The 24,710-nt window shown below is 46.3% G+C and overlaps 1 protein-coding gene across 4 annotated transcripts in view; it reads right to left on the bottom strand.

Annotated features, from left to right (window-relative positions):
* Positions 1 to 128: 128 nt before the first annotated feature.
* Positions 129 to 24,710, bottom strand: part of l1cama (L1 cell adhesion molecule, paralog a) — a 37,984-nt gene continuing 13,402 nt past the window's right edge. The window contains exons 2-30 of one of the 4 annotated variants that reach the window (XM_062564543.1): positions 17,880 to 17,938; positions 17,605 to 17,760; positions 16,456 to 16,470; positions 13,900 to 14,002; positions 13,188 to 13,390; positions 12,369 to 12,491; positions 11,823 to 11,993; positions 10,696 to 10,810; positions 10,320 to 10,504; positions 9,826 to 9,957; positions 9,581 to 9,727; positions 9,380 to 9,491; positions 8,875 to 9,035; positions 8,559 to 8,718; positions 8,142 to 8,266; positions 7,952 to 8,053; positions 7,304 to 7,501; positions 7,143 to 7,213; positions 6,797 to 7,022; positions 6,596 to 6,711; positions 6,129 to 6,345; positions 5,732 to 5,854; positions 5,368 to 5,544; positions 5,165 to 5,278; positions 4,920 to 5,063; positions 4,455 to 4,586; positions 3,940 to 4,012; positions 2,125 to 2,136; positions 129 to 1,758 (exon numbers count right to left, since the gene is read on the bottom strand). In XM_062564543.1, coding sequence (XP_062420527.1) covers positions 1,497 to 1,758; positions 2,125 to 2,136; positions 3,940 to 4,012; positions 4,455 to 4,586; positions 4,920 to 5,063; positions 5,165 to 5,278; positions 5,368 to 5,544; positions 5,732 to 5,854; positions 6,129 to 6,345; positions 6,596 to 6,711; positions 6,797 to 7,022; positions 7,143 to 7,213; positions 7,304 to 7,501; positions 7,952 to 8,053; positions 8,142 to 8,266; positions 8,559 to 8,718; positions 8,875 to 9,035; positions 9,380 to 9,491; positions 9,581 to 9,727; positions 9,826 to 9,957; positions 10,320 to 10,504; positions 10,696 to 10,810; positions 11,823 to 11,993; positions 12,369 to 12,491; positions 13,188 to 13,390; positions 13,900 to 14,002; positions 16,456 to 16,470; positions 17,605 to 17,734 — 3,849 coding nt within the window. In that variant the 5' untranslated portion in view covers positions 17,735 to 17,760; positions 17,880 to 17,938 and the 3' untranslated portion in view covers positions 129 to 1,496. The other 3 variants (XM_062564541.1, XM_062564545.1, XM_062564547.1) reach the window with 3 other exon arrangements.

The following is a 24,710-nucleotide window of genomic DNA, read 5'->3' as shown; positions in this document are numbered from 1 at the left end:
ACAAAGAAGAAAACTAAAAGTAAGTTAAATGGTTCAAACTTGCACATTTTATATCAAACACATTTGGTTTCATCAAAACAATCTTACACTTTCTGTGTAGCAAAAACTGTTGTACTCAAAACCACACCTTGTATCTCAGATTTCTTTTAATCAGTAGCATGTAAATACAATGTCAACCCAGCTCTGAAATGAATACATTCTCTGTGTTTGATGTAAATACCAACTGCTTGCTTTTATTATACATCAACTGGCAATCATTCCGCTTGTCTGCACTATTAACTTGTATTTATGAGGGTCTGAAAATAAAGCATGAGAGTGTTTGCCCACAAGACTCCACTCTCTGATCTGTAAATATACATTGATACTGCTCCTCAAACTGTACGTGAATATGAGATGGACAGGTATGAAACGATTGTTAATTAGAGACAACAATGTTTTTAATACACTGTAAAAGAGACTATGACAGATACAGAAGGCTACACAAAGGTCTCGACACAAAAATTTACAATATCATTTCCAATAATGACATCACACTTCTGGTGGGAAGGCGAGAGAGTAATGACATCAATCTGGTGCTCTATGCAGACCCAGCAGGCACAGGAACTTATAAGGAGCATGTACATATGTATAATACTGTATTATGGCTAAATAGATAGATGTAGATGCAGCTATATACACCAGATGCTACTCAGCATGTTCACAGCAAGTTCCCATAATGCATCCAATGTTATTTATAACAGAAACTTTGCTTTACTTAGTTTCAATGAAAACATCTTCATCTGTGAAATATGTCAATTGAGAAAAGTCAAACATTTTATATAAATAGTGTAGAAAAAAATATTAAAAAGTGATGATATAAATAAAAAATGGTGATTAAAAAAAGGATGTTTTGTATTCAAACACACTAAAACAAAAATAAAAAACAAAATAAAATTTCACTGACGAGTACAATCTGAGACATCAAATGGCATTAGACATAGAAATATGTGAAATCATATAAGGCGTGATAAATATCTAAGAGCTTTTACAGCAGCATGTGCTGCCTGCTTCCCCCTGCTAGGTTCTACCACCATCCTCCTCTTCCAAACCACTACTCTGCATCTCCGTAGCACCGCACATCCTGCACATTCCCGCTCTATCTTTCTATAGAGTTGTGTGTGAGGAGAAAGAAAGAGAAGTAAGGGAGGGAAATGAATGTTAGTCATTAAGATAAACTACACAGATAAAAGGAGGGTGGGGGGGGGGGGGGGGGGTCAAAAGACATTTTCAGGTCAGTCAAACTCGTGTTACATTGTCCACTACTTTGGACTCTCCTTTGGTCAAAACAGTCCGGTCCATCAGATGACTGCCAGGGGCATCTGAATAGTCAATGCATTGATTGTATATTAGTCATTAAACTACGGATCAGCAAGTCGGTAGGGGACAGGAATGTATGGGCACATGTGTGTTGACGTGTTTTGGTCTAATGGCCAACCATGGGGGGGGGGGGGGGGGGGTTAATCGAGTATGGTGACTGAGTTGGGCACGCCATTGGCGGTGGAGGAGACGGCGGTGGGGCCGAGCGGGGTGTTGTCTGGCGGGATCTGCGGAGCCTCTGGACCCTCGCTGGGCCGACTGAACTGGCTGACCAGAGACTCGTCCATGTTGAGCTCGGTGGTGACGGCGCTGCTGCCGTTGAAGTCCAGGTTGTCCTCGCTGCACAGCTTGCTGTCCTCGCCGAGGGACGGCTGGCTGGCCGTGCGCTTCTCCTCGAGGTCACTGAAGTATGAGACGGCAAAGAATAAGTCAATCATCGATTTAAAAAAGTATTCATAATCATTCGGTACAATAACATGCCAAATGTAAATAAATTAAACTGAAACCGATAGTCGAATCACTGATTGGTTGATATTTCTTTGGTTGATACAAGTTGAAGTATCCTGGGATTATACCATGTTACGATTTGCCAGCTTTCTAATGTTTTACAGATCACACAATTAATTGATTAATTTGAATGACGAAATAATTGTTAGTTGCAGACAATAAGATAATAAGCTCTAAATAGGTCAGCGGGTAAGTAAGGCATTGACATGGATCATAAAAAAGTGGATTTGGGATAGCAAAGCAAATGACATCCCAGCATACCTTTCGAGGGATCTGCATTGCAGGAGCAGGCATTAGGGAGAGGAGGGACAATGGAAGGAACACAAAGGGGTTAGGGAAAGCAAAAAGTGCTGCTGAGCGAATCAAGGCTGGGGTTAGAATGTAAATTGTCACGGTTTGGTCTCTCTTCCTGTTTTAGTTTGAAGTTTCATGTTCCTTGTGGTCTTGGGTTAACTTCACTTCCTGCCTTGTCCTGTGATTGCCTGAGTGTTTCCACCTGTGTCCAATCACCTGCACCTCCCTTGTGTATTTAAGCCCTGTGTGTCTGTTGTCCCTTGTCGCGTCATTGTCTAACGTCAGTCATTGTTGGTGCACGTTCTTTCGGCTTCTGTTGGTTTTTGTGCAGAATAAAAAGCACATTCTGAAGATCCTGCGTCTGAGTCCTGCCTGCCTTCAACCTGCACCCTCGACACATCTGACAGAATGACGCGACCACCGAAGGACTCAGCAGGGTTCGACGTTAAGGACCCGTTTTGGGAAGTCCTCAGCGCACGCTGGGAGCAGATGATGGAGCTGGCCGCCCACATCCAGGGCTTGTACGACACCATCGCCCCAGGACCCCCGTCTTCGCCTGAACCGGCCCCAGGACCCCCGTCTCCGCCTGTTCCGGCCCCGGGGCGCCCGTCGGCGCCCGTTCCTGCCCCGAGAGCCTCGTCAGCGCCCGTTCCGGCCCCGATAACCACGCCCCCGGCCCCAGCCCCGCGGCGCCTGACCATGACCCCTCCCTCCCACCCTCTTGGGACCGCCTGGAAGTCGGTCCTTGAAGGGGGGGTGGGGTCAGGGGTTGGGCCGGAGCCCCCCGCCTCGACGATGACGGAGCCGCACAGCTCGGCGCCCCCCGCCTCGACGACGCCGGAGCCGCACAGCTCGGCGCCCCCCGCCACGACGACGCCCGAGCCGCACAGCTCGGCGCCCCCCGCCACGACGACGCCGGAGCCGCACAGCTCGGCGCCCCCCGCCTCGACGACGCCGGAGCCGCACAGCTCGGCGCCCCCCGCCTCGACGACGCCCGAGCCGCACAGCTCGGCGCCCCCCGCCACGACGACGCCAGAGCCGCACAGCTCGGCGCCCCCCGCCACGACGACGCCCGGCCACCGCCCCGCCAGACCCCCCCAGACCCTGAGGCCCGGCCGCCGCCCCGCCAGACCCCCCCAGACCCTGAGGCCCGGCCGCCGCCCCGCCAGACCCCCCGAGACTCTGAGGCCCGGCCGCCGTTCCGGCCGCCCCCCCGAGACCCTGAGGCCCGGCCGCCGTTCCGGCCGCCCCCCCCGAAGGACCCGACACATGGCCGCCATCACCCGGAGTTCCCCGCGCGGTCCAGGATCGTCGGCTCCCCACCCTCCCTCCCCTTGTCTGATTTTCTCCGGTTCTGCTCCCCTTTAGGACCGTCTGGAATTCGGTCCTTGAGGGGGGGGTTCTGTCACGGTTTGGTCTCTCTTCCTGTTTTAGTTTGAAGTTTCATGTTCCTTGTGGTCTTGGGTTAACTTCACTTCCTGCCTTGTCCTGTGATTGCCTGAGTGTTTCCACCTGTGTCCAATCACCTGCACCTCCCTTGTGTATTTAAGCCCTGTGTGTCTGTTGTCCCTTGTCGCGTCATTGTCTAACGTCAGTCATTGTTGGTGCACGTTCTTTCGGCTTCTGTTGGTTTTTGTGCAGAATAAAAAGCACATTCTGAAGATCCTGCGTCTGAGTCCTGCCTGCCTTCAACCTGCACCCTCGACATACCTGACAGTAAATGATCTATTCAAACATAATGAAACAGGGTAAAAGGAAAGGATGGGCAGTCGGAGGACAAACCTATACTCTCCAAAGGTCTCGTCCTTCATCGGCCGTGCTTCTGAGTCCATCGGACCCTCTTCTTTATCTTTCACTGTGAAGAAGATTGTTGGATTTTATTATCAGTAATAGCTCAACAATGTTTCTTTCTAAACTTCTATATAGAGAAAAAGGGAGAAAAAAAAGATTGTATATATGGATAAAAAATATTTGGCTTATTCAGACACTTAATTTCTCCTCTAATTTTCTGAATAATGGATAGCACTCAGATCCCTGTTAAAACTCTAAACAATTAGAACAATTTCTCACTCAGAATTATGCTGCCAGTGGATGTATTATTCAATTTTTCTGTGCTTTTTGCAACTAAGTGTAATTTTAAAGGAGCCGGCTTGTTTTTTTTTGCTCATGCTGAGTTGATGAAAGGCCTTTTCTCAGATAATAGGTTTGTTGCACAGGTTTGTTATTATTATTTATTCAGTTCTCTGCTGAGCCTCTTTACTGACTGCTTTAAACTGGTCTCGGTGGGCTTCACTTACCTGAATACTTCCCCCCTTTACTCCTCTTGATAAAGCAGAGGATAAGCAGAATCAGCAACAGCAGCACGACAGCACTCACAACACCAATGAACCAGCCTTGCGTTGCAAAACTGGGCTGCATCTCTGTTACTCCTTCAGAGAGAAAAGAAGAGTCAGGGTGTGTGGGGGGGGTACAAAAGGAGTGGAAAGGATGAAAAACGAAGGAGCGGCAAGATGAAACAATAAGAATCTAGAGCGAAAGAGCATATTTATTTTGACAGGGTGGCACAGACGGCTTTGGAACCAAAGACGACAGCACAATACGCCAAACAAGAGACTTTGAAAGCACTTCACAGAAAGTGGAGAGAACTGTGCAAGGCGGTCTCTGCGGGCTCAGTCTTGATATATAAATGCGGGAAGCCCAGAGGAGAGAGCGAAGGAGATGAAAGAAAATAGGATTAATGAAGGCGGAACACTCGAAAGTACCTGTTCCGTCTGTCTTGATATCCTTCTCCAAGAAAGTGCTGTTGCTGTAGGTGAAGCGTAGATGATAATTAGAGCCAGGAGTCAGGCCCTGGAGCTGGTAGAAAGACTGGGAGGAGTTCACCTTCGCTGTCTTCTCCGCGACCTCTGCAGAGGCATGACAAGAACTTGGATTTCCTTTTCCACTGTTTAGGATTGTGAAACTTTACCCAAGCTGGATTTTTAAAAGGTTGACTATACTTGTATACCATTTTTCTTGAGGTAGTATATCTGGAAGCCCACGTTCCTGTGTCTCTTCTTGGCCACCCAGCTGAGGTTAACAAAGTTTTCGCCAGGGGACAGGTCGATGTTGGCCGGAGGTGCTGCAAACATTCAGACAGTGGAAGGAACATCTTGATCTCGTACAATCCGACCCTGTTTCTGACAGATAGGACAGAACAACTCTTTGTACCTCCATCCAGCGTGGTGGCCCCCTCCCTCATGATAGGCTGTCCATCCCCTGCCGCAGTGCGCCCCCTCAGGAAGAAGCGGTAGTGGCTGTGGGGGTCCAGGCCTCTCAGGGTGAGATGGGTGACCGTGGTGCCGTCTATTGTCTCCACCTGCATGGGGCTGTCATCACTCTCCACAACTGAGCACATGGCAGCGGAAAGAAACAGTCAATCACAACTCGATCTTCAACACATTGCTGTGGGTGACACACTGATCGCGTGGTTTCATTCACAATGTTTTTACTGCAGGCATATTTTAGGTAAACTAAACAATTGATGTGCCTGCCGTTGGTTACTTTGTGAGATAAGTGTGTAAGCGGTGCTCACTCTGCTGGTACTGCAGTAGATATCCAATGAGGACTCCATTGGGCTCAGCAGGTGGCGCCCAGTGGAGGGTCATTTCCGTCTCTGATGGGCTGTCCAGCATCAGCGACATGGGATGACCGGGAACTATCAGCAACCCAAACACACCTGATTAAGGATTCTCTTCACTCAGTGTAAAATGGATTAGTTTACTATTAGGATCTACTGCAACTCCCTGCACAATAACATCAATGCCTACACCCACTAAATGCTTGGATACAGTGTCATTTCCTTTTTGAAATCCATTCCTACCTTCAACCCATCTTTGTCTCTCCCTGTCTACACATAGGACAAGTTCCCCCCCTTTCCCAATAACCCTCCGTCTTCCACATCCACTTTCTCTTCTTTTTCTCATTCTCACCTCCCTCCTCAGTCTTAAAGGGCATCATCTCAGACGGCGGTCCCTCTCCCTTGCTGTTGAACACGGTGACGGCCAGGGCATAGTGGGAGTATGGTCTGAGATCACTGATCACCTTCGTCTCCTCGTTTGCCCCAGTCTCCACCACCAGAGTGCTCTCTGGCTCCCTGGACCTTCGACCTCGGTGGTGGCTCCTGGAGCCGATTCTGGTCAAGTAGACCTGGAGCCACGCAATCATCAATCACAGTCATGATGAAATGATGATGGAGAGATGGATGATGAAAAGAGAGACAGAGAAAGTTTTGTGATGACAGTGTGATACGTACTGAAGGGGAAATCACTTAACAAACCTTGACACCAAAGATAACTCTTTGCAAAACTAAAGTCTGAGAGCCTCTGCTTTAAATCCTAAATGTGTATTGGTAATGAGGGTTGAGTATGAAACAGAATAGGAGATGCAGGAGCAGTACCTTGTATCCCAGCAGGTGTCCTCTGACCGTCTCTTTGTCCACAGCAGCCCATTTCACTGTGATGGTTGTGCTGTTTATTAAAATAACACCCACATTCACTGGAGCCTCCAATGGAACTACAACATACAGGAGGGTGAAAGGTGAGACACAATACTAAGTAGAAATATTCCCAGTTCAAGAAAAGCTTCTTCTTATTTTTACCATCTTCTCCTGAGTAACCGATGACGGGGTCTGGCTCAGGTCCCTCCCCTATCTCGTTGACGGCCTGAACTTTGATCTCAAAGGCAGAAAAGTTACCGATATCATAGACCGTGAAAGGTGGGGTTGTTGTGTAGTTGGTGTTCCACCTGGGTCCGCTGCCCACAACCCGCCTCCACAGGACATAATACCTAAAGTCAGGTCCATTGAAGTCAATTCGGTCCAGTTCCTGCAGTAAGACCAAACAATGACGTACAGAAAGAATCAGAGACCATTGGCTTGATGCCACTTCCGATGATTAGCACATTGAGGCAATGTATATTATATATATATATATATATATATGTACCTCCCAGTTGATGACTAGGGTCCCTGGCGCTTTGGACTCACTCCGGACGTCTTCAGGGTTTTCGTCCGGAGCTGTGATTGGAAAGTTTACTGTGGTATCATTCTGAGGGCACTTATAAATTGCAAAGCTTGAGGTCACAACAAAAACTAACTGTCTCTAACCTTCAGCAGGTGTATTGTGGATTTCAGATGGCTTGCTGGGGACGCTCTTCCCCACATCATTGATGGCAATGACCCGGAAACGGTAAGACATGTAAGGCCACAGGTGGAGGCTTGCACGCTTCTTGTTTCCTGCTACGCTCGCCAGCTCTTCCCAACCCCTCTCGTTCCAACTCTGGTCCTTAAACTCAACTACGTACTCTGCAGATAGAGAGATACGGAGGCAAGTGGTGATGGAGGGAAACAGAATGTAAACAGAAGGAAGCAATAAAAACGTAAAATCAACACTCAGTAGTAATAAAGTCAGATACAATTTGAGCTTTACTGAAAGTCTGATGCTGCTCAGATCAGATAAGGATCGTCGTGTCTCAGTAATGAAAACAGAGCAGCCTTTCATTTCGTCAGAGGAAGATATGGGTTTGATGCTCTTATTGGAAAAATTGAAGTTAGAAAGAATTTACGTTTTCATTTTTATGTGTGTTTGTGAGTCAGTGCATTTCTTTGCTTGATGGCGCTGTTAAAACCATTCTAAAAACACTAAATCCAGAAATCGAGTCACTATCCATATATAAGTAGTTTTAACAAAGCAGAGAAGAACAGAGACGTTTGCATGTGTGTATGCGTCTTGTGAGCATGTGTTTGTCTGTGAACCTAGCACAGCGCTGTTGTGGTCGTCTCCAGGAGTCCAGCTGAGGGTGACTGCACGATGTTTAGGATTAGAGATCTGGAGGAGTCCCGGAGGGTCTGGACGATCTGAGGGGTAAAACAATGTCATCACTAAAAACCATCCACACACTGAAAGTTATTGGAAATTATACGTTTTCCTTTTCATTAATCTTACCCCATAAAGTGAGAGTGCCACTGGCTTCAGCCATATCGTACTTAGTGATGACCTGACAGGTGTACAAGCCCTCATCATCTGTTTCCACATTAGCTATTTTCAGGTATGGTCCGTCAATTGTGTATCTGAAGAAATAATGTCATGGTTGTTATCCTCATCTTCCCCTTTAACTACCATCTTTCCTCTTTTGCCGATTACTTTTTTCCCCATGGTAAGTCATTGGTTGTTTGTTCATGTAACATTATACAATCGTTATATGGGAACAGAAATGTAATATTTATAGGGTATCTGAAGCTAATGTGTATTCTCTCTTGCCATGCTTAAAACCACTTAAAATAGCCATTCTGTCAGTAAACTTTCCCAATATCCTCATATTTGTCATTTCTCTAATGCGTAGAATTTTGAATTTAGCCTTACTTTCCGTCAATGTGGGACTCAGCGATCTTTTGATTGTTTTTTCTCCACTGAATGAGTGGAGAGCCAAGTTTGGGGTCAACCAGGGACCGACAAGTGAAGGTTGTTGTGTTTCCACGCTGCGCCTTCAGATCCTGCGGAGGGGACAGGATCACTGTCCTGTCTGGAGGAGAGAGCAAACAGACACACAGTGCTGAGGCAAGCTGCAACTCACTCAGCTGCTATGGGACACACTGAGTGTGTGCGTGTGTGTATATGTGTATGAGTGAGTCACTGAGTGTGTGTGTGTGTGTGTTTGTTTGTGCATCCATCCACTCACTGAGGACTTCCAGCTCCGCACTGACAGACAAGTTGGTGTTCTGCACGGAGCATGTGTAGAAGCCCTCGTCGTCGTGGGTGACATTAGAGATCTCAAGCACCCCGTTGGTGAGCAGATTCACTCTGGGATCTGCCAGAAGGGAGGAGGCGCTGCCGCTCTCCCTGCAAAAGACACACGTGCATGCACACACAAACACACATCGTCAACCTGGTAAAGGGGGGCAAGAAATAAACATTTTAAGCTCCTGGAGGGGCTAATGAATTCAGTTTAATTGACAGCAAAATAACAACGCCTGGCTGGGTCTCTGCCAAGCTGACAAAATTCAGAGTAATAGCACAGATGTAACAGTATTTGACTGTTAATTAATGCGTATGAACAGCTACCTACGCAATTATGACACCACTGTGAAATGTATTAACAGGAACATCTACCAGACAACGCTCTCGAATACAAATCACAATTTAATGCACCAGAAGACAATGGAATAAGGGCGCCCAGATCTCACCATGTGACTTCAGGTTTAGGAGAGCCAAAGGTCTCACACTCCAACACAGCTTTCTGGCCCTCTGTGAATGTGTTTGTAATCCCGTCCTCAGTCAGGATCTGGGGAGGCAGCTCTGCACAACAACGTACACACAGAAGAAATGAGACACACAGAGACCTACACCCACAACTCTGTTTAACAAGTGACAAAACAAACACTCACCAATGACATAGACGTTGGTGTTGGTGATGATGGTGCCATGCTTGTTGGAGGCCTGGCACTGATAGATGGCGGTGTCTCCCAGGTCGACATCCTTTAGTATTAGAGATCCGCTTATTGTCAGAGAACGTCTGGAGTCCTCGTCGGTTGCTGGGAAAAAAAAGAAGAAAAAAAAAACATGCCGTCAGCACATCCACAGAGCCTGAGGTTGTACATTGAGACACGTATTGTCTGGTTTACGTGCTGACCTGAGAGGGGGATCCCGTTGATGGTCCAGCTGATGGTGGGAGTGGGGATGCCGTCAGCCTGGCAGTGTAGCTTGACAGTCTCGCCTGGGGCATATAACTGACTGGGTGGCTCTTTGATCCAATAGGGAGCCGCTATGAGTCCAAACAGCACAAGAAAGATACAAGAATTCTTACGTTAAACAGATTTAACGAACCTTTACACAAGCAGTGAGACTGCTGGGTTGGGATGGATACAGGTCACACCAAACAAGCTGTCAAACTGTTTTGTTGGACTTAATAGGAAACTCCAGAAGGGCATGTTTTTTGTATTAGCTGTAAGGTCTGTATTTATAGTGTGTAATCTTTATATTTATGAATAAAAGATACAGTAATGCCATCAATTCTGATTCTGGATTATTGTAGTTACCATTTGCTCAAATCACCCTTCACCCACATTCGATCCACTGTTAATATACGTGTGTGTGTGCGTGTGTGCGTGTGCGTGTGTGTCGTACCTTCCACATTTACAGTGTAAGTGTGTGTGGCCTTCCCTTGGGAGTTCTCTGCCATACACTGGTACTCGCCCCCGTCGCTTTCTGAGATATTACTGAAGCGCAGGCGGCGATTGAACAGCTCTTTCACCACCCGAGATTCAGACATCTCGCCATCTCTCCTCACCCATGAAACTTTGGGGGTCGGACTGAGGAAGAGGAGGGAGGGGAGGAAGAGGTGTAAGAGGATCACAAGGATGTGGATGGAGTGATACAACGGAGGAAGGGACACACAGAATGAAGGGAGGGAGAGGAATGTGTGAGACCTGGGTAAGATTGATTTTAAGGTGCAGTTTTCTGCATGAAGGGAGCAGAAATGTGCGCACACAAGGACACTCACAGGCCTTGGACGATGCACTCGAGCTCCACGGTCTGGCCCCTGAGGAAATGGTAAGTGCTGTGGCTTCCAGTGGGCCTCATCATGTGGGGCCTCCTGTTCCGCAGGAGAGAGTTGGCTGCCGAGGCGGAAACACAATTCGGAGGAAAATGTTCATACGTGTGCATGGCTAACACTTGATTTGCCGTTCTGCTGAAACAGCGGCCAGTTACATGACTCTGACACACAGAGACACAAACACACACAGGTCTCATGTTAACACGTGCTCATCCTTCCGACCTCTAGTTGGGCCACAGATGCTGGCAGCCACATCTCAGTGTGAGCTGCATCTCATTACAACCAGGCTGAAGGGGGGGGGAACCGGCCCCCAACGGCTGGACGAGGAACTGCTTTCGTCGGCACTACATGCCTCCACATGGGGGTGGGATGACTTTGGTTAAAGTATGAGACTTTAGCGGATCATCACATGATTATGTCGACTACATACCAATTTCATATACAGACCAATACAGCGTAACAGATTTCTTTCATTAAAAACAAGAAGATTTTAACATATCAATGAAATCTGGATCCTATAGATTCAGACTGTACCTTGACTAAAAACACTAAAACCTGTAGCACTAAAATTGTACTTATGGGTCTTATCTATAGCAAGTTGTCAATTGGCACTTATTTGATGAAATTGAGCTTTGTTCCTTGTTCCTGAGTTTCTATCCTTATGGTTGAAATGCACTTATTGTAAGTCGCTTTGGATAAAAGCGTCAGCTAAATAACATGTAATGTAATGTCCCAAATAGCCAAGATAAACTAGTTGATCAGCCTTGTTTAAAGGGATTGTGTCGGTCCATTTTCTCTTCCAACGTCCAACTTTTGGACGGATTACCATGGCGTTCTGTCCATTCAGGCCTGGTTCCCAGATTATATATCTTAACGTTGATCCCCTGACTTTTCCTTTGGGTCAACGTGAGAATCCCATTTGTGGTTTTGGGGTTAGGGTTATATTGCTATTGAGTGTATTGTGGGGAAAATGCCTTTGTTGCTTTGGCTAAAAGTAGCCTCAGCCTAAAGAAGGATCCAGGTAAGGTGCAGTGAGCCCAGTCTACTGTCAGCGGACCAAGAACAAAACTCACAAGGGGTAACAGTCAGAGTGATGGGTTCCTTTGCCAGAATGGTGCGGGTTGTCAGGTATTGGACATTGCACGTGTAGTCACTCCTGCTGTCCTGGGTTGTCAAATGGGCAAAGTAAAGGTTGCCATCCTTCCCCAGGACCACTCGTTCACTTAGCTGGATGTGGTGTAGACCTGAAGAGAGGGGGGAGACAGGATATGAGAGACACAACGAGAGGATAGAATATGGAGAGGAAATAGAATAAGGAGTTGTAAAGAAACAATGGGATGAGACTTAGAATTAGAAAAATGATAATAAAGAGACGCTGGAGAAAAGGGGCGAAATTAGACTCTTCCCACCCGATAAATGGCACTGAAGAAAAAAAAATAACAGGGAAAGATAAGGGCATGAAAGGATATGCTGGACATTGAGAAATAAACAAATAATGTTTCAGAAATACACATGATACTAGTAGACCACAAAAGGACAGACAGATGTTTAAGGAGAAGATTTATGGAGAAAATAGTAAGAATGTAAGGGAAGGAGAGCAGGAAGGGTAATGTACTCACTCCAGTCCATCCAGTGAATGATAGGCTCCATCGAGCTCTGCGGAGGGTTACACTTCAGAACAATACTGTTTCCCTCTTCAGACTTCTCATGACCCTTCTTCTCTTTCTGCTGGGATGGGAGAACTACAGGGAGGGAAGAAAAATCACAAGTCTCCTATCATGGAGGACTGTAGACAAACACAGCCGCCTTTGCATGGAAGATCATCATCATTAAGATTATCCTGTCAAGAATTCCTGAGACATCCGATGCCAACCGTCAACTTAAAACTCACAACGCCGTGCATAGGGAGTATCATTTACTAATCCAGTTATGAATCTGGGGAGAAGTGTGTGAAAAGGCGCCAGGTTGTCTTGAGCCTTTTAAAATTATTTGATTTGTGACTAATGTCTCCTTCCCTCTTTGCAGACTCCCTTCTGCCCATTGTTGGTAACCCCACAGGAGGAACTAAAGAGTGCTTCACATGACATCAGCTCAAAAGCGTTTCTGTGGAAACCGTTGTCAGGGAAACTGTGATGGAAGGAGGTCGCCCAGGAGAGAGCCAGTCACACAGGTGGATAGACACACAGAGGTGCTCTTTACTTTTGCCCACGGGCCCATGTGTGCGTTTGTGTGTGTGTTGATGCGTGCGTGTGTGAGTATACGCTAATCATCGTGTTATGTGCGAATGAGCTCTCTGTAAAGCCGGCCACGGTAAAGGTTGATACGCTGGCTGCGCCGGCAGCGTACAGGTGTTCACCCTCTGAAACGAAAGGCCTTTAACTCCCCTAACGTGAAGCAATTCGTTTGAAAACAATTGAATTGAATCGCCGTGTTCTTACCATCCGTGTTGAGTTTGGCCTCGTTAGAGACGGCTGTCCCCAGTTCGTTGGACGCATAGCACACGTATTTGGCTTGGTACTGCTTTAGGCTCTCCATGGTGTTACTGAGTGTGAAGAATGCAAATGAGCCGGGGTTCTCCAAAACCTTCAGCTCAGGGTCACTGCCCGGGTCAAACTCCTCTCCATCCTTTGTCCATCGGAAACTTGAGTGAAAAACAAATGAAAGAGTTACGCTGATGGGACAATGTTCGCATGAATATTAAAGCTAAATCATTTCCATAGCTTTGAACACACAGAAAATGTCCATCGATGTCACTGAATTTGAGGGTACAAATTAATTGATGCAAATTTACAGCGGATGCCCCAGTGGGACTCATAAGCCTGAGCTGTGTAATTGCGATATTCATCTTTTCCTGTGCAATTGGAGCAGTTTTCCTCATCAGAGCAGCTAAGACACTCTGAAAAGATCGCTCCAGGGCTTAATGACATTCATCCCTTGTTGAAATGAGGACTCTGACTGGTACAAGCTGTGCTCTCATGTAATACTAATGTGTAGATGTCAGTTGAACAAGTAGAAGGAAGGTCAACGTTTTCAGTTGTCAAAAAAAGATTATTAATAAAGTATTAGTAGCTAGGCTCAAACGTGACCAATAAAAACATCTTTGTGTGTCTGTATGTGTGTGTGTGTGTGTGTGTGTGTGTGGCGACTAACATGGGTAAAGGGTTGCCAGTGGCTTCACAGCTCATGACGAAGTCTTCAATACTGAAGACGGTGACAGACTCCGGCTGTGTGATGATCATTGGAGGCCTCTTGACTGCAATGACCAGAAACAGAGTTATACCTTTCATAACAACTGTTACAAAGCCGGCATGAAGTGTGCCAACACACACCTGGTTATAATAGATAGAGACACATGCTCACAGTCACAATAGACATGACATGGTGCTGCTATGACAAACACATGTATCGTCCCATTGAAACACCACAGAATAACCACGGATACCACTCATTCTCTCAGTTTAACAGCAGCCAATAGGTATATTTAGTTGAATATCACTTGAAAAGATTCCCCAGAGAAAAAGATGAAATGTAGGACGAGGAAAAGACTGAGAGTAGGAGAGCTGGCAAAGAAATTGTGTTGAAATTAGAAGAAAAATGATACAGCATAATGTCAGAAGGGCAGCTCATGTAATATAAATATATAATATTAATATATATAATATAAATAGTTATCTGGCTCCCTGTGAGACTAAAAGGGAGCGAAAGAGTCTTTGGGGAAATAAAGAAGGGAATTTGTAGGAAAAACCGCAAAGCAATTCCTCAATAAGAAAGTCATAAAAAACAATAATTGCTGTGAATAACAGAGGTGGGACCAAGTCATTGCTATGCAAGTCACAAGCAAGTCTCAAGTCATTGCCCTCGAGTCCCGAGTCAAGTCGAGTCAATGACGTGGCAAGTCCCAAGTCAAGTCACAAGTCAGAGCCAACAAGTCTCAAGTCGAGTCACAAGTCTTGGCATTTTGGTTTCGAGTCATTTCAAGTCCTTTTATTATAGTGGGGACGGGGAACCCTGGGTGATGGTGCGCTGCCTCGCAGAGCTAGACTACGAAGGGAAGGGTAATGGTGGATCGACTGTGACTGTGTTATAGTACTGTAACGCTCACCCCAATGCTGCAGCGTAAATAAGGAGGCGATGACTGGCTTGCAACTCCGCTGCATTTATTTATATAAAACAACTCAACTTCGGTCACTGTTGGCCGTCACCACGCCGAACGAACACTTCCGCATACACGGCCCCCCAAAACTCGGGTTGTCTCGCGTAACTACAGCTGGTAACAGAGCATAACGTGAACACATGCAACATCTGCATAACTGATTAACTAATAACTTTAACTCAGCTCATTACACTACTTTAAAACGGACGTTGACATAATGTTGGCGAGGATTTCCATCGGAGTCTGAATCCGGGTTCAAAAATCCCGATTTTTGTAACCATGAACGAGCTTTCTCGTTGATACGGTCAAATGGACTGCAGTGATTGGATGTCGTGCAGGCAGCGCGCGCTCTCTGCATACAGGTGGCGCACATTTTTTTTGACAGATGCAGATAAACAGAGCGGCGCGGTGGTGTGAAAATGTTTCCCCCAGTTTTCATGGGAAGTAGCAAGTCTTCTCGAGTCAAAAGGCTCGAGTCCAAGTCAAGTCACGAGTCATCGGTGTTCAAGTCCAAGTCGAGTTACGAGTCTTTGTACGTTTTGTCGAGTCGAGTCTCAAGTCATCAAATTCATGACTCGAGTCTGACTCGAGTCCAAGTCACATGACTCGAGTCCACACCTCTGGTGAATAATATATTGAACCAGAATGTTTGATTTTTTCCACATGTTTTATTGGCCAAGTTTCAATTCCTATAGACAAAAATGTAATTATTTTGTTCCAGTTCAGTAACTTCAAGCTTTTTAAAGTGGAATAGATGTCACAGCTTGATAGTAGTCGATATACCAATTGATATTATCCAGGTAAGAGCACACAGGATGGAAGGGTGATGCGGTAAACAATGAGGAGAAGGTGACAGAGATAAAGAGTTAAGCGGACGGGGGGACACGGGAGGAAGTACAGCAAAGAGAGAAGCAGGGCAAATGGAGAGAGGGGGAAATAAATAAACAAGGGGTTGATTCAGAAAGAGACGGATGGAGAGAGTGGGGGAATTTAATAAAAAATTCCCAATGACAGAAGCAATAAGCCCATTTTCTCAGCTGATCAAATTGAAGTTTGGGCTGCAGGCACAGTTCCATTATTGGCAGAGGAGGAGGAGGGGAGCCGGTGCTTAGTGCTTTAACTCCTCTTTATTTCCCAGTGTCTTTGATCTGACAGGCCTGCTGCCTCCTTACAGACAGCAGCTCCTCACACTTGCCCCTACAGGGATCCTTACTTACTGGATGGAGAAAAGGCAAAAACACACACCCGGATATAGCAAAAGGCACGCAGAATCGGGTGCATGTACACAACACACACACACACACACACGGACACACACACACATCTTCACGTACAAAGACGTGTGTATGAGACAGAAACACATGCGTGAACAGGGACCTTCACAAGCATAACACAGAAAATTGGCTTATTCATTAAAGTGCAGCCCAGTGCTTCTGGACTTCAATGTGCACCGAATGGAAAATAAGCTCTCTGCTATAATAAGAATATTTGCAATAAAGTGCCAGCACCAGCATTAAGACAAGCAAGAAGTCAATAAAGTTAAAAGCACTTACGATCACTTATTTGGTCTGTGAGGCCCCAGCGGTGGCCAGAGCAAAGCCAGCGAGGGAAAAAACACATTAGTTGCAGTAAGAGAGTTAAAATAGACAGAAAGACAGTGAGCGTACAGACAAACAGGGAGACAGACAGATGGACACATAGATAGACTGACGTCTCCGGTAATGGAACAACCTCCATGAGACATGGCAGATAAGGCAGCGCCATGTCTCCTGAGCGTAGTTTCCCCCTGGCCTCTTTGACGCAAATTCTAAAGCACATCTCCTTTATTGATCGCGATCACTGCCAAAGTGACTCACATTGACACGGAAGATCCTCGCTAATTAAAAGGCAGGGGACACCTTGACCTTTTACATCTTTGACCCGCTCCTTCTTCCTCATGATCATCCTTTCCTCCTCCTCCTCCTCATCCATCTCGCCTCTTTGTCACAGATTCCCCATTTGGGAATTAGACCGGGAGATTATTGCATTTCATCATCATTTACAGGTCATGCATGTGTGTCCAGACGTGTGCAAACTATTGTTTGTACACTGCCTTTTTTTAAGTGTGTGTGGGTGGTGAAGGACTGTGACTCACTGCAAATAGTCATAAATAAAAGACAATCTTCCTCTCTCTCTCTCTCTGCAGCAAAGAAGATGAAGATCAATTTCCCTGCAGGGTCACAACCTCAGCAGTATTTCAAATGCCACACATATTGCATTGAGGAGGAGGAGGAAGAAATAATAGTAAGTAAGGAGGAAAATGTTGTGGTACAACTCGATTGTTGATTAAATTACCCACCCCCGCCTTTTGATTATGGTTTACACCAGGAAAATCCGATCAATAATGCGACTAATCAATGCCTGGTGAGGGGATCAATTACAAAGTAATTAGACAAACCACAGGCACAGATGAGCACTAACCAAATAAACCTCAGACAGTGTAGTATTTCCAGCACAAACAAGCAATCCAACCCTAAATATTGAGGTGACAGGAAGAGAAATACATGTTCTGCTCATTTGCACAAATTAATCAAAATGCGAGATCATTATTAGCATGCTTTGATGAATCAACAATGTCATTAACACCACAAACAGATCTTTGAACCTAATGGAAGCGTTGAGCTAACGTTGCCACGGATGGTACGATGTTAGACTGTACTCACAGTTGGAGGGTATGTGTATGGCTGCTTGGCCGGGCCGGGCGGCAAAGGAGAGGAGGAGGAGGAGAAATGGGAGGAGGGGAGGGGAGCACCGCCCCCTACTGCCGACCTGCTGTTGCTGCGTGTGAGGCATTGCTCACTGTCCCATAAAATTCCCACCTGCTCACACAAGTACAGTAAAACGCAAACAGAGGTCAACTACACACTGGTGTGTGAGGCGTTGTTTCTTTTCCAGGAGGCCTCAGCTTCGCTTCTGTTCTTCTCTCTTTTTTTCCCACCTCACTCCTCTTTGAGCTTTTCTATAAATCAGGTCCACGCCCTCCCGCTGGTCTCTTCTCTGAAACATAAAAGAGAGAGGGGGGTGGGGGGGGAGGACAGTGGAGAATCAAGAGGGAGGGGCAGAGCGGGGCCATGTGTCAGAGTGGGAGAGAAATTACCCTGTGCCATGTGGTCAGACGTGAACACAGACAGCAACATGCAGTTGACACAAGACGGCAACCAGCCACATCCCAACAAAAAGAACAAAAAATGCACTCATTGAAACCTGTTCCTGCAAAATGAAATCTCCATTTGTTTAATTAGATGAGCGATGGCCCATATGCAAGAGTCCAGTCAGCTGGACAGATGGACAGAATACCACAACAAGACGCCGTGCAGCGCATCACTACACCCATATGGGCTTTTTTTTTAAAGACAAATGCAGATGGACGAAGTGTCAAAAAAGATAATATGTAAGACAGTCAAACAAGTAGTTTTTAATTAGGTTGACTGTTCCGGGATGCGTTGCACAAACTAAACAGTCCACAGTGTACTTGGGTGACAGTGCTGTGATAAGTGAGCGATAAAGATGCTATCAGTCACGCTGCAAGCTACCCCTGCTAGGAGTCTATCCGTTCTCCATCTGTACCCTTGGATCCGGTCCTCGCCTGCAACATGCGGGCCGTCCTCCCTCGCAGCACCACGTGGCGCAGCCCGCTGACTGTTTACACGACTCAGTATCACACACAAAGAACTGTTATGGCACACTATGATTAAGACGTAGATGCGAGACAAAAGAAAATGGTGACAAGAGAGAAGGGAGCCGATTTGGCAGCTCTGTAGGCATGATTGAAAGAGTTCTGGCTCAGGTCTCCACTGTTTGTTGGCAACGCCACAACAGAGTGAAGGGTGACCTTGGAGAGTGCGGGGGAGGACAAAGACGATAGGTGATGAAGATGAAGGAGAAGAGTAGTGGGTGAGAGGAGGATGGAGAGATGTAATCATCATTCATTTTCTGGTATCTAGTGGGTAATGGCTGCACAGTTAATTGTGAGGGAAATTGTTATTCAGTGAAAAATATATGAAGGAAATTATTTAAAAAAGCAACAGTCACATTTGAGCACACAAACAGAGCCGACCAAATTCGGTGAAATTAAAGACCAAACAAGAACGGAGCCTTTAATAAGGCAGTTTAAAACAACAGCATTAGGATTAAATGAGCCATTACGTGAACGTGCTTGTTTTGTCGGAGGAATGCCACAAGAGGCACATAAAGAGGGAGAATAAGGAAGGGTGAAGAGGGTGGGAGACTTGAGGGGAGGATAAAACGGAAAAGTGGGTTTGAAGAGGTGGGCACAGGAGAGGGAGAAGTGGAGGTGAGGGAGGAGAGAGGCGGAGTGGGCGACGTAGGGTGAGAGGTGATGAGAGGAGTGGAGGAATATGGAAGGAGAGGAGGAGGAATGACAAAGGGGGACAGCTGTGATGCTAATCCTGAGTATCCAGTTGTACACACACACACACACACACACACAAACATGTGCCAGCTCTTCCAATAAGAGTGCACCACTTGTTCACTTTCCCCCTGTTCCTTTTCGTCTTTTCCGGTCCTTTCATCAACCGCCTAGTGGTTGTGGTTCTCTGGAGACAGGTTGGCAATTACAGTCTTATTAAACCAGCCTCTCCAAAATGCCATTAGATGCAGATGAGTGAAGCGGGGCTAAGGTTAGAGCTTGCCTATCAGTGCCCCCTCAAAATTAACGATGAAGGGGAGCCGAGGGGAGCAAAGCAGGACGCTGATTAGCGAGGTGGCGCGCCGACTCTTCTGTCATGACGCCAATCACAATTCACCATGGGAGTGTGCCGTGTGCGCACTAACGTAGCCTCCCTGGTGCACACTCCTGGGGAGTAACAGAAAAACAAAGAAGCTTGCAACGGGGTGAAGGCAGACAGACAGACAGACGCACACCTCGAGTGGTCTGACAGAAGAGATCAGACAGCTAAAAAGGGCACGGTCCAGTGACTCCAGTCAGGAGGTAGGCGTTGCTAAAGAATATTCTAGTCAGGTTGAGTACAAGCAGCAAAGTGGAACACTATAATGGGCTGGAAGGAGAGAGGAGGGACTGTGAGTGAGGGCTGACAGTGAAAAACAGAGAAGTGGCGCGGAAGGCTGCCATGTAACGAGGCTGACCCATGCACACCCAAACATGCTGATAACACAGCCTGATGTGGCCTGACACGCTAGCACACATGCATGAACACACACACACACACACACACACAGCCACTTGCTGTGTGCACGGCATGGAGCCCACATGCAGCTCCATTATCACAGGGGTAAGAGTTACTGACATCGAGGCAGATGCCTGATTTCACATCTTCGGGGTGTCCTTTGTGCAGCTGTCCACGATCCAATCCAAGCCCCGTTACCTGCTTCATTGGACAGGGTCAAAGGTCGTGCCTGGGATGGATGCTTGCAGCTGGGCGGGGATGACCCGCAAAACTCTTCCTGAGTGCTTTTAAGAACTATTATCACCGCTCAGACGTCAAAGGGCGCCATCAGAAGTCGTTCAATCCCAGGGAGATTATACAGTGGGTGGCACTGTGTTGAGATTTCAGGGCGTGGCAGTTTGGGGGGTTTTTTCACAAGAAAGCCTGACAGCGGAAAATTAGCAGGCCATGTATCAAACAAGCCAAATCGACTAGGCAATTTTCCTCCTTCAATTATTCATTCATTTCTGCTTTGAGGGGTTTTGCTTCCAAAAACATAAATAACCCAAACATTGTGTATTACGCTGTTAGTGTCGCTATCATTAGCTGAATTTAATTGCAGTAAACCATTGTGGTAAAAAAAAAAACTTGTCATCCATTAGATAGAAAATTGCACCCTTCCCTCCCTGCAAAATGTAGTAATTAGCATTAAGTAGAGACATGTCGGGTTTTGCCAAGTACTCTGAATGCTGAATAGCCTCTCTTATCAGTGGAGGGGGGGGGGGGCAACACACACAAGATCAAACCTCAAGAGTCAAAAATCATGTTTTGAGATTCACACATATTCTAATCCCAATCGTGCCACCCACCCACATTTACATGGGAGACTTTGAATGTTTACTTCACATCTTCATCTTTTTATGTGAGGAGATGCTTGGTTTTCTCCAAACACATGTGAATCATGTGGATACATATTCTTTAAGCTTCTCTGTACTTCGGATCGAATGTGCTGCTCTACTAAATGTGTGTGTGCGCGTGCATGTTCAAACATGTGTGCAGGTCGTGTGTCCTGTCATCCCTTGCCTTTAAATATTAACTACCTCCAGCTGTGAAGATGTGTAGGGGGGAGAGGAAGCGGGACGGAAGAAGGGCGGGGGTGGGGGGGGGAAATAAATGAAAACATGCCCCCCTTTCACCCTCTACTCTTCCCCGAGGGTTCGTCTGTCTGAAAAAAACATCAGTATGAAAAGAGACGGGTCGGAGGGAAAGGAGGGAGATGAGGTGATTTAGACATAAACAAAAGGAAACGCTCACTGGGAGAAATGGACTGATGGAAGGCAGTGAGAGATTACAAGGGTCAATGGATGGTAAATGTGATGAGGGGCGTCTGAGACTCAAGGTGATGCTGCTGGGCAGATGAGGATCAGGCCCCCCCCCCCCCCCCCACCGAGTGAATTATTCATCGAAATCCCTGTCCTGCCGGCACAATTTGCCCTAAATACGCCCAAATTCATAATTCATTTGTGCCCCCCGCCATACATTTGGTTTGGTCCCTGTCCATCTATACCTGGTGTCTTTGGTGAGGCCGTCTGATTTTCTCCTCGACTCCCCCCCCCCCCCCCCCCTCTTCCTCTCTCTGGCAGGTTCATACTTAATGCATGAGCCTGTTGCAGTGAGACATGTCTCAGGCGCACTTTGTCGCTACAGCAGAAAAATACCACAAATATGTGTAATAAAACTGGCTACCTGTTTCTGCTCGGCTCCACAATTCACTTTGTATAACACAGACGTGTCTCTCGCCATTCACCGCAGTCAAGATTGAATTTCTCTCAAGCCTTTCTCACATCTTCTACTTAGGAGACGAACCCTATAATGGGAACTGTCCATGAAGGATGAGTGCTCATTTTCTTGTCACCGATTTATCAGTCTTCTACCCCTTAATAGCTGGAACTAAAAGGTTTCTTTAATTCCCTTACGATCACTTTTCACAGTACGTTTCCTTGCCCATCTTCCTTTACACTCCATCTCTTCTTACTGAATTCAACACCTTCCAATGACTTGGAAAATAGGCAAAGTTGCTCATTAATTCAATGTTTGCAACTTAAATGGAAAAGGAGGCAATCCAGCAGAGGCAAACCAATATCTTCCTCATAGCGATACTCTTTCCAAGGGAATGTGTGTTTGAAGACCAATGATCCATAGCCAACTCAAAATGGAAATTTACCAAAGGAAAAAGCTGCAGAGCTAAATATTACCTTGAATCAGGATACAGACAGCCCATTTATCAATACCACTATCAGCATAAGCTTGGCTGTTAGATGCTTTGCTACTCCCACTAGAGACAAATGCTCCAACAGAATGCACGCCAAACGCCACATTTTTCTCCTTTTCCGAAAGCCTGCACCTTTATAGAAGAACACGCTGCACCCACACACAACCCCCCCCCCCCCCCCCCTTCGTTCTGTCAAGGGTTAGAGGTTAATATCGGAGTGACACAAAGCTGGAGAAAATAAAGGTTGTCAGAGGAGCGAGAGGGCAACCGCCCACTCACTCTCTCTCTCTCTCTCTATCCAGGTTGCCATGACAACAGGGTCTCCTCCACACAGCATCCCCCCCCTTGTACATACAAATTCAGTTATTCACACACATGGACACCGATGGGTTTTCAGTATCACTTACATATGCACACGCACGTACGCGCACTCACTCGCTGCTGCACAGTGCCGGACCCTTCCTCACTCACTCTCTCTCTCAAACACTCACAATTGTAATTATAAACACTGAATGTCTTCATCTCCATACCATGTTTACGTATTGGAGAAAAACATTTGGACATACGTCACATCTTGACTTAACAGAAAGTGTTACTCAAAGATGTATAAACTGAAATAATTCCAAGATTCATCCAGATAAAAGTTAGAATACAAAACATAAGGACAGAATTTCCAAAGTCTTTTGCAAATACCTTCCGTCCTTCTCCTTTCTACACCAAATACAAACACAAACATACTACAAAAGAAGCTACCGCTGGCGTGATTTATTTATTGATGTTTTTTCCCTTAAAGACTCAGTGGGAATAGTAGAATAAAAGAAGTGGTTAATAATTGAAGAAGAAGGGAGTGAACTCATTAAGAAATCCGTGAGGGCTGTAGAAAAAGAAAGGAAAGGTGGATGCAGGGACGGACGGAGGAAGGAAAACAGAGGAAGGGAAAGAAGGGCAACACCGGCGGGAGATCAAAGGGGGGGTTGACAACAAAAAAGTCAACAACTAAAAGTCTGAAAAATTCATAGGAATTTAAAATAAAGAGAGTAAGAAAGAGGAGGATGAAAAGGACCAAAAGGAAAAAAGTGCAAGTGACAGATGGGAGAGATCTGGTTATGGGATCACTGACCAGTAAGAGCTCTGCAACAATCAAAAACAGGGGTGTTACCCCTAATGTAATAGTGTCAAATTCCCTGCATGTGTGTGTGTGTGTGTGTGTGTGTGTGTGTGTGTGTGTGTGTGTGTGTGTGTGTGTGTGTGTGTGTGTGTGAGAGAGAGTTTGTGTGTCCATGAGTCCATGTGTGTTGCCGTGTGTATCAGTAAAGATCAGCCTGTATGTCAGCAGGTCAGCTAATCTCTCTTGTCAGCTAATGGAGCCGGTCCTGCAGATGGAGCGCCGCCTCAAGCTCTCTGTGCTTCTAGCAACTTAGCTGCTGCTCACTTAAGTCCACAACTGATAAGGCAATTGGCTTGTGGCCTGCCGGCCATTTCAGTCACAGGATATGGGGAAACATGCTATCAATTACCAAAAAGGAAAAATAAACTGATGCGTGGACAAAAGAGTGACTGCCGTATTTTGCGTGGTGAGTTTAAAATGTCGCCAGTGCTGAAGTATGTTTGGTTTCGTTGAAAGAAAAAAAACCGGCATTCGACAACAAAGATCCAAATCAAATTGTTTCTGTACACGAAATGAGAAACATGTATTGTACGTTCACATACAAGCGCAAATTCTTCTTACACAGCTCCACTGCATGTGGGCGCCATTTGCTTCATTAGCAACAGCATCAGTCAGTTTCTGTGGCTGCAGCACAAAGCGCAGTAATTACGGACACACCCTTTGTGTCAGGCAGAAGATATAAGATGCGATGCATGCGAGCGCCCACCATGAACACCATGCAACCTCGCAGGCACATAGCGACGCACTCTATGTGCCGTTTAGGAGCATGACACACATGAACACAGACAGCCCTCATGTGCATGTGCTTTATTTTTTAAGGATGGTTCAGTGCATATATAGATAATGGCGTTAGCTTGAGTAAATAGGGGCATTTAGGACCTTATGAAATGACTTGGACGAGCTATTACGAGTGACCTTCTCGTGCTCCCCTGCCTTATTCCTATTATGTCTCCTGCTCCGTCCCGCATGCTTTGCATTTTCTCTCCCTTTATCTCCCACAGTCAGCCGTTCCCCTTTTCTCCTGTTCCCCTGGAGCAAACAGCCCGGCTCCTGATTCTTCTTATTCAACGTGCATTTTGACCTTCACTGACACCTTCTTTTTCTTTTCTACGCCTATGTGACGACAAATAGTGCTCAGCGGAGATCCTCCAGTAAACGTGTTTGTACCCAACCATTTACCCCTTAGAGAGAACATCTAAATGG

This window comes from Pungitius pungitius, chromosome 1 (genome assembly GCF_949316345.1).
Source record: "Pungitius pungitius chromosome 1, fPunPun2.1, whole genome shotgun sequence".
Lineage (NCBI taxonomy): Eukaryota > Metazoa > Chordata > Actinopteri > Perciformes > Gasterosteidae > Pungitius > Pungitius pungitius.
This window is presented reverse-complemented; position numbering and strand designations above follow the sequence as displayed.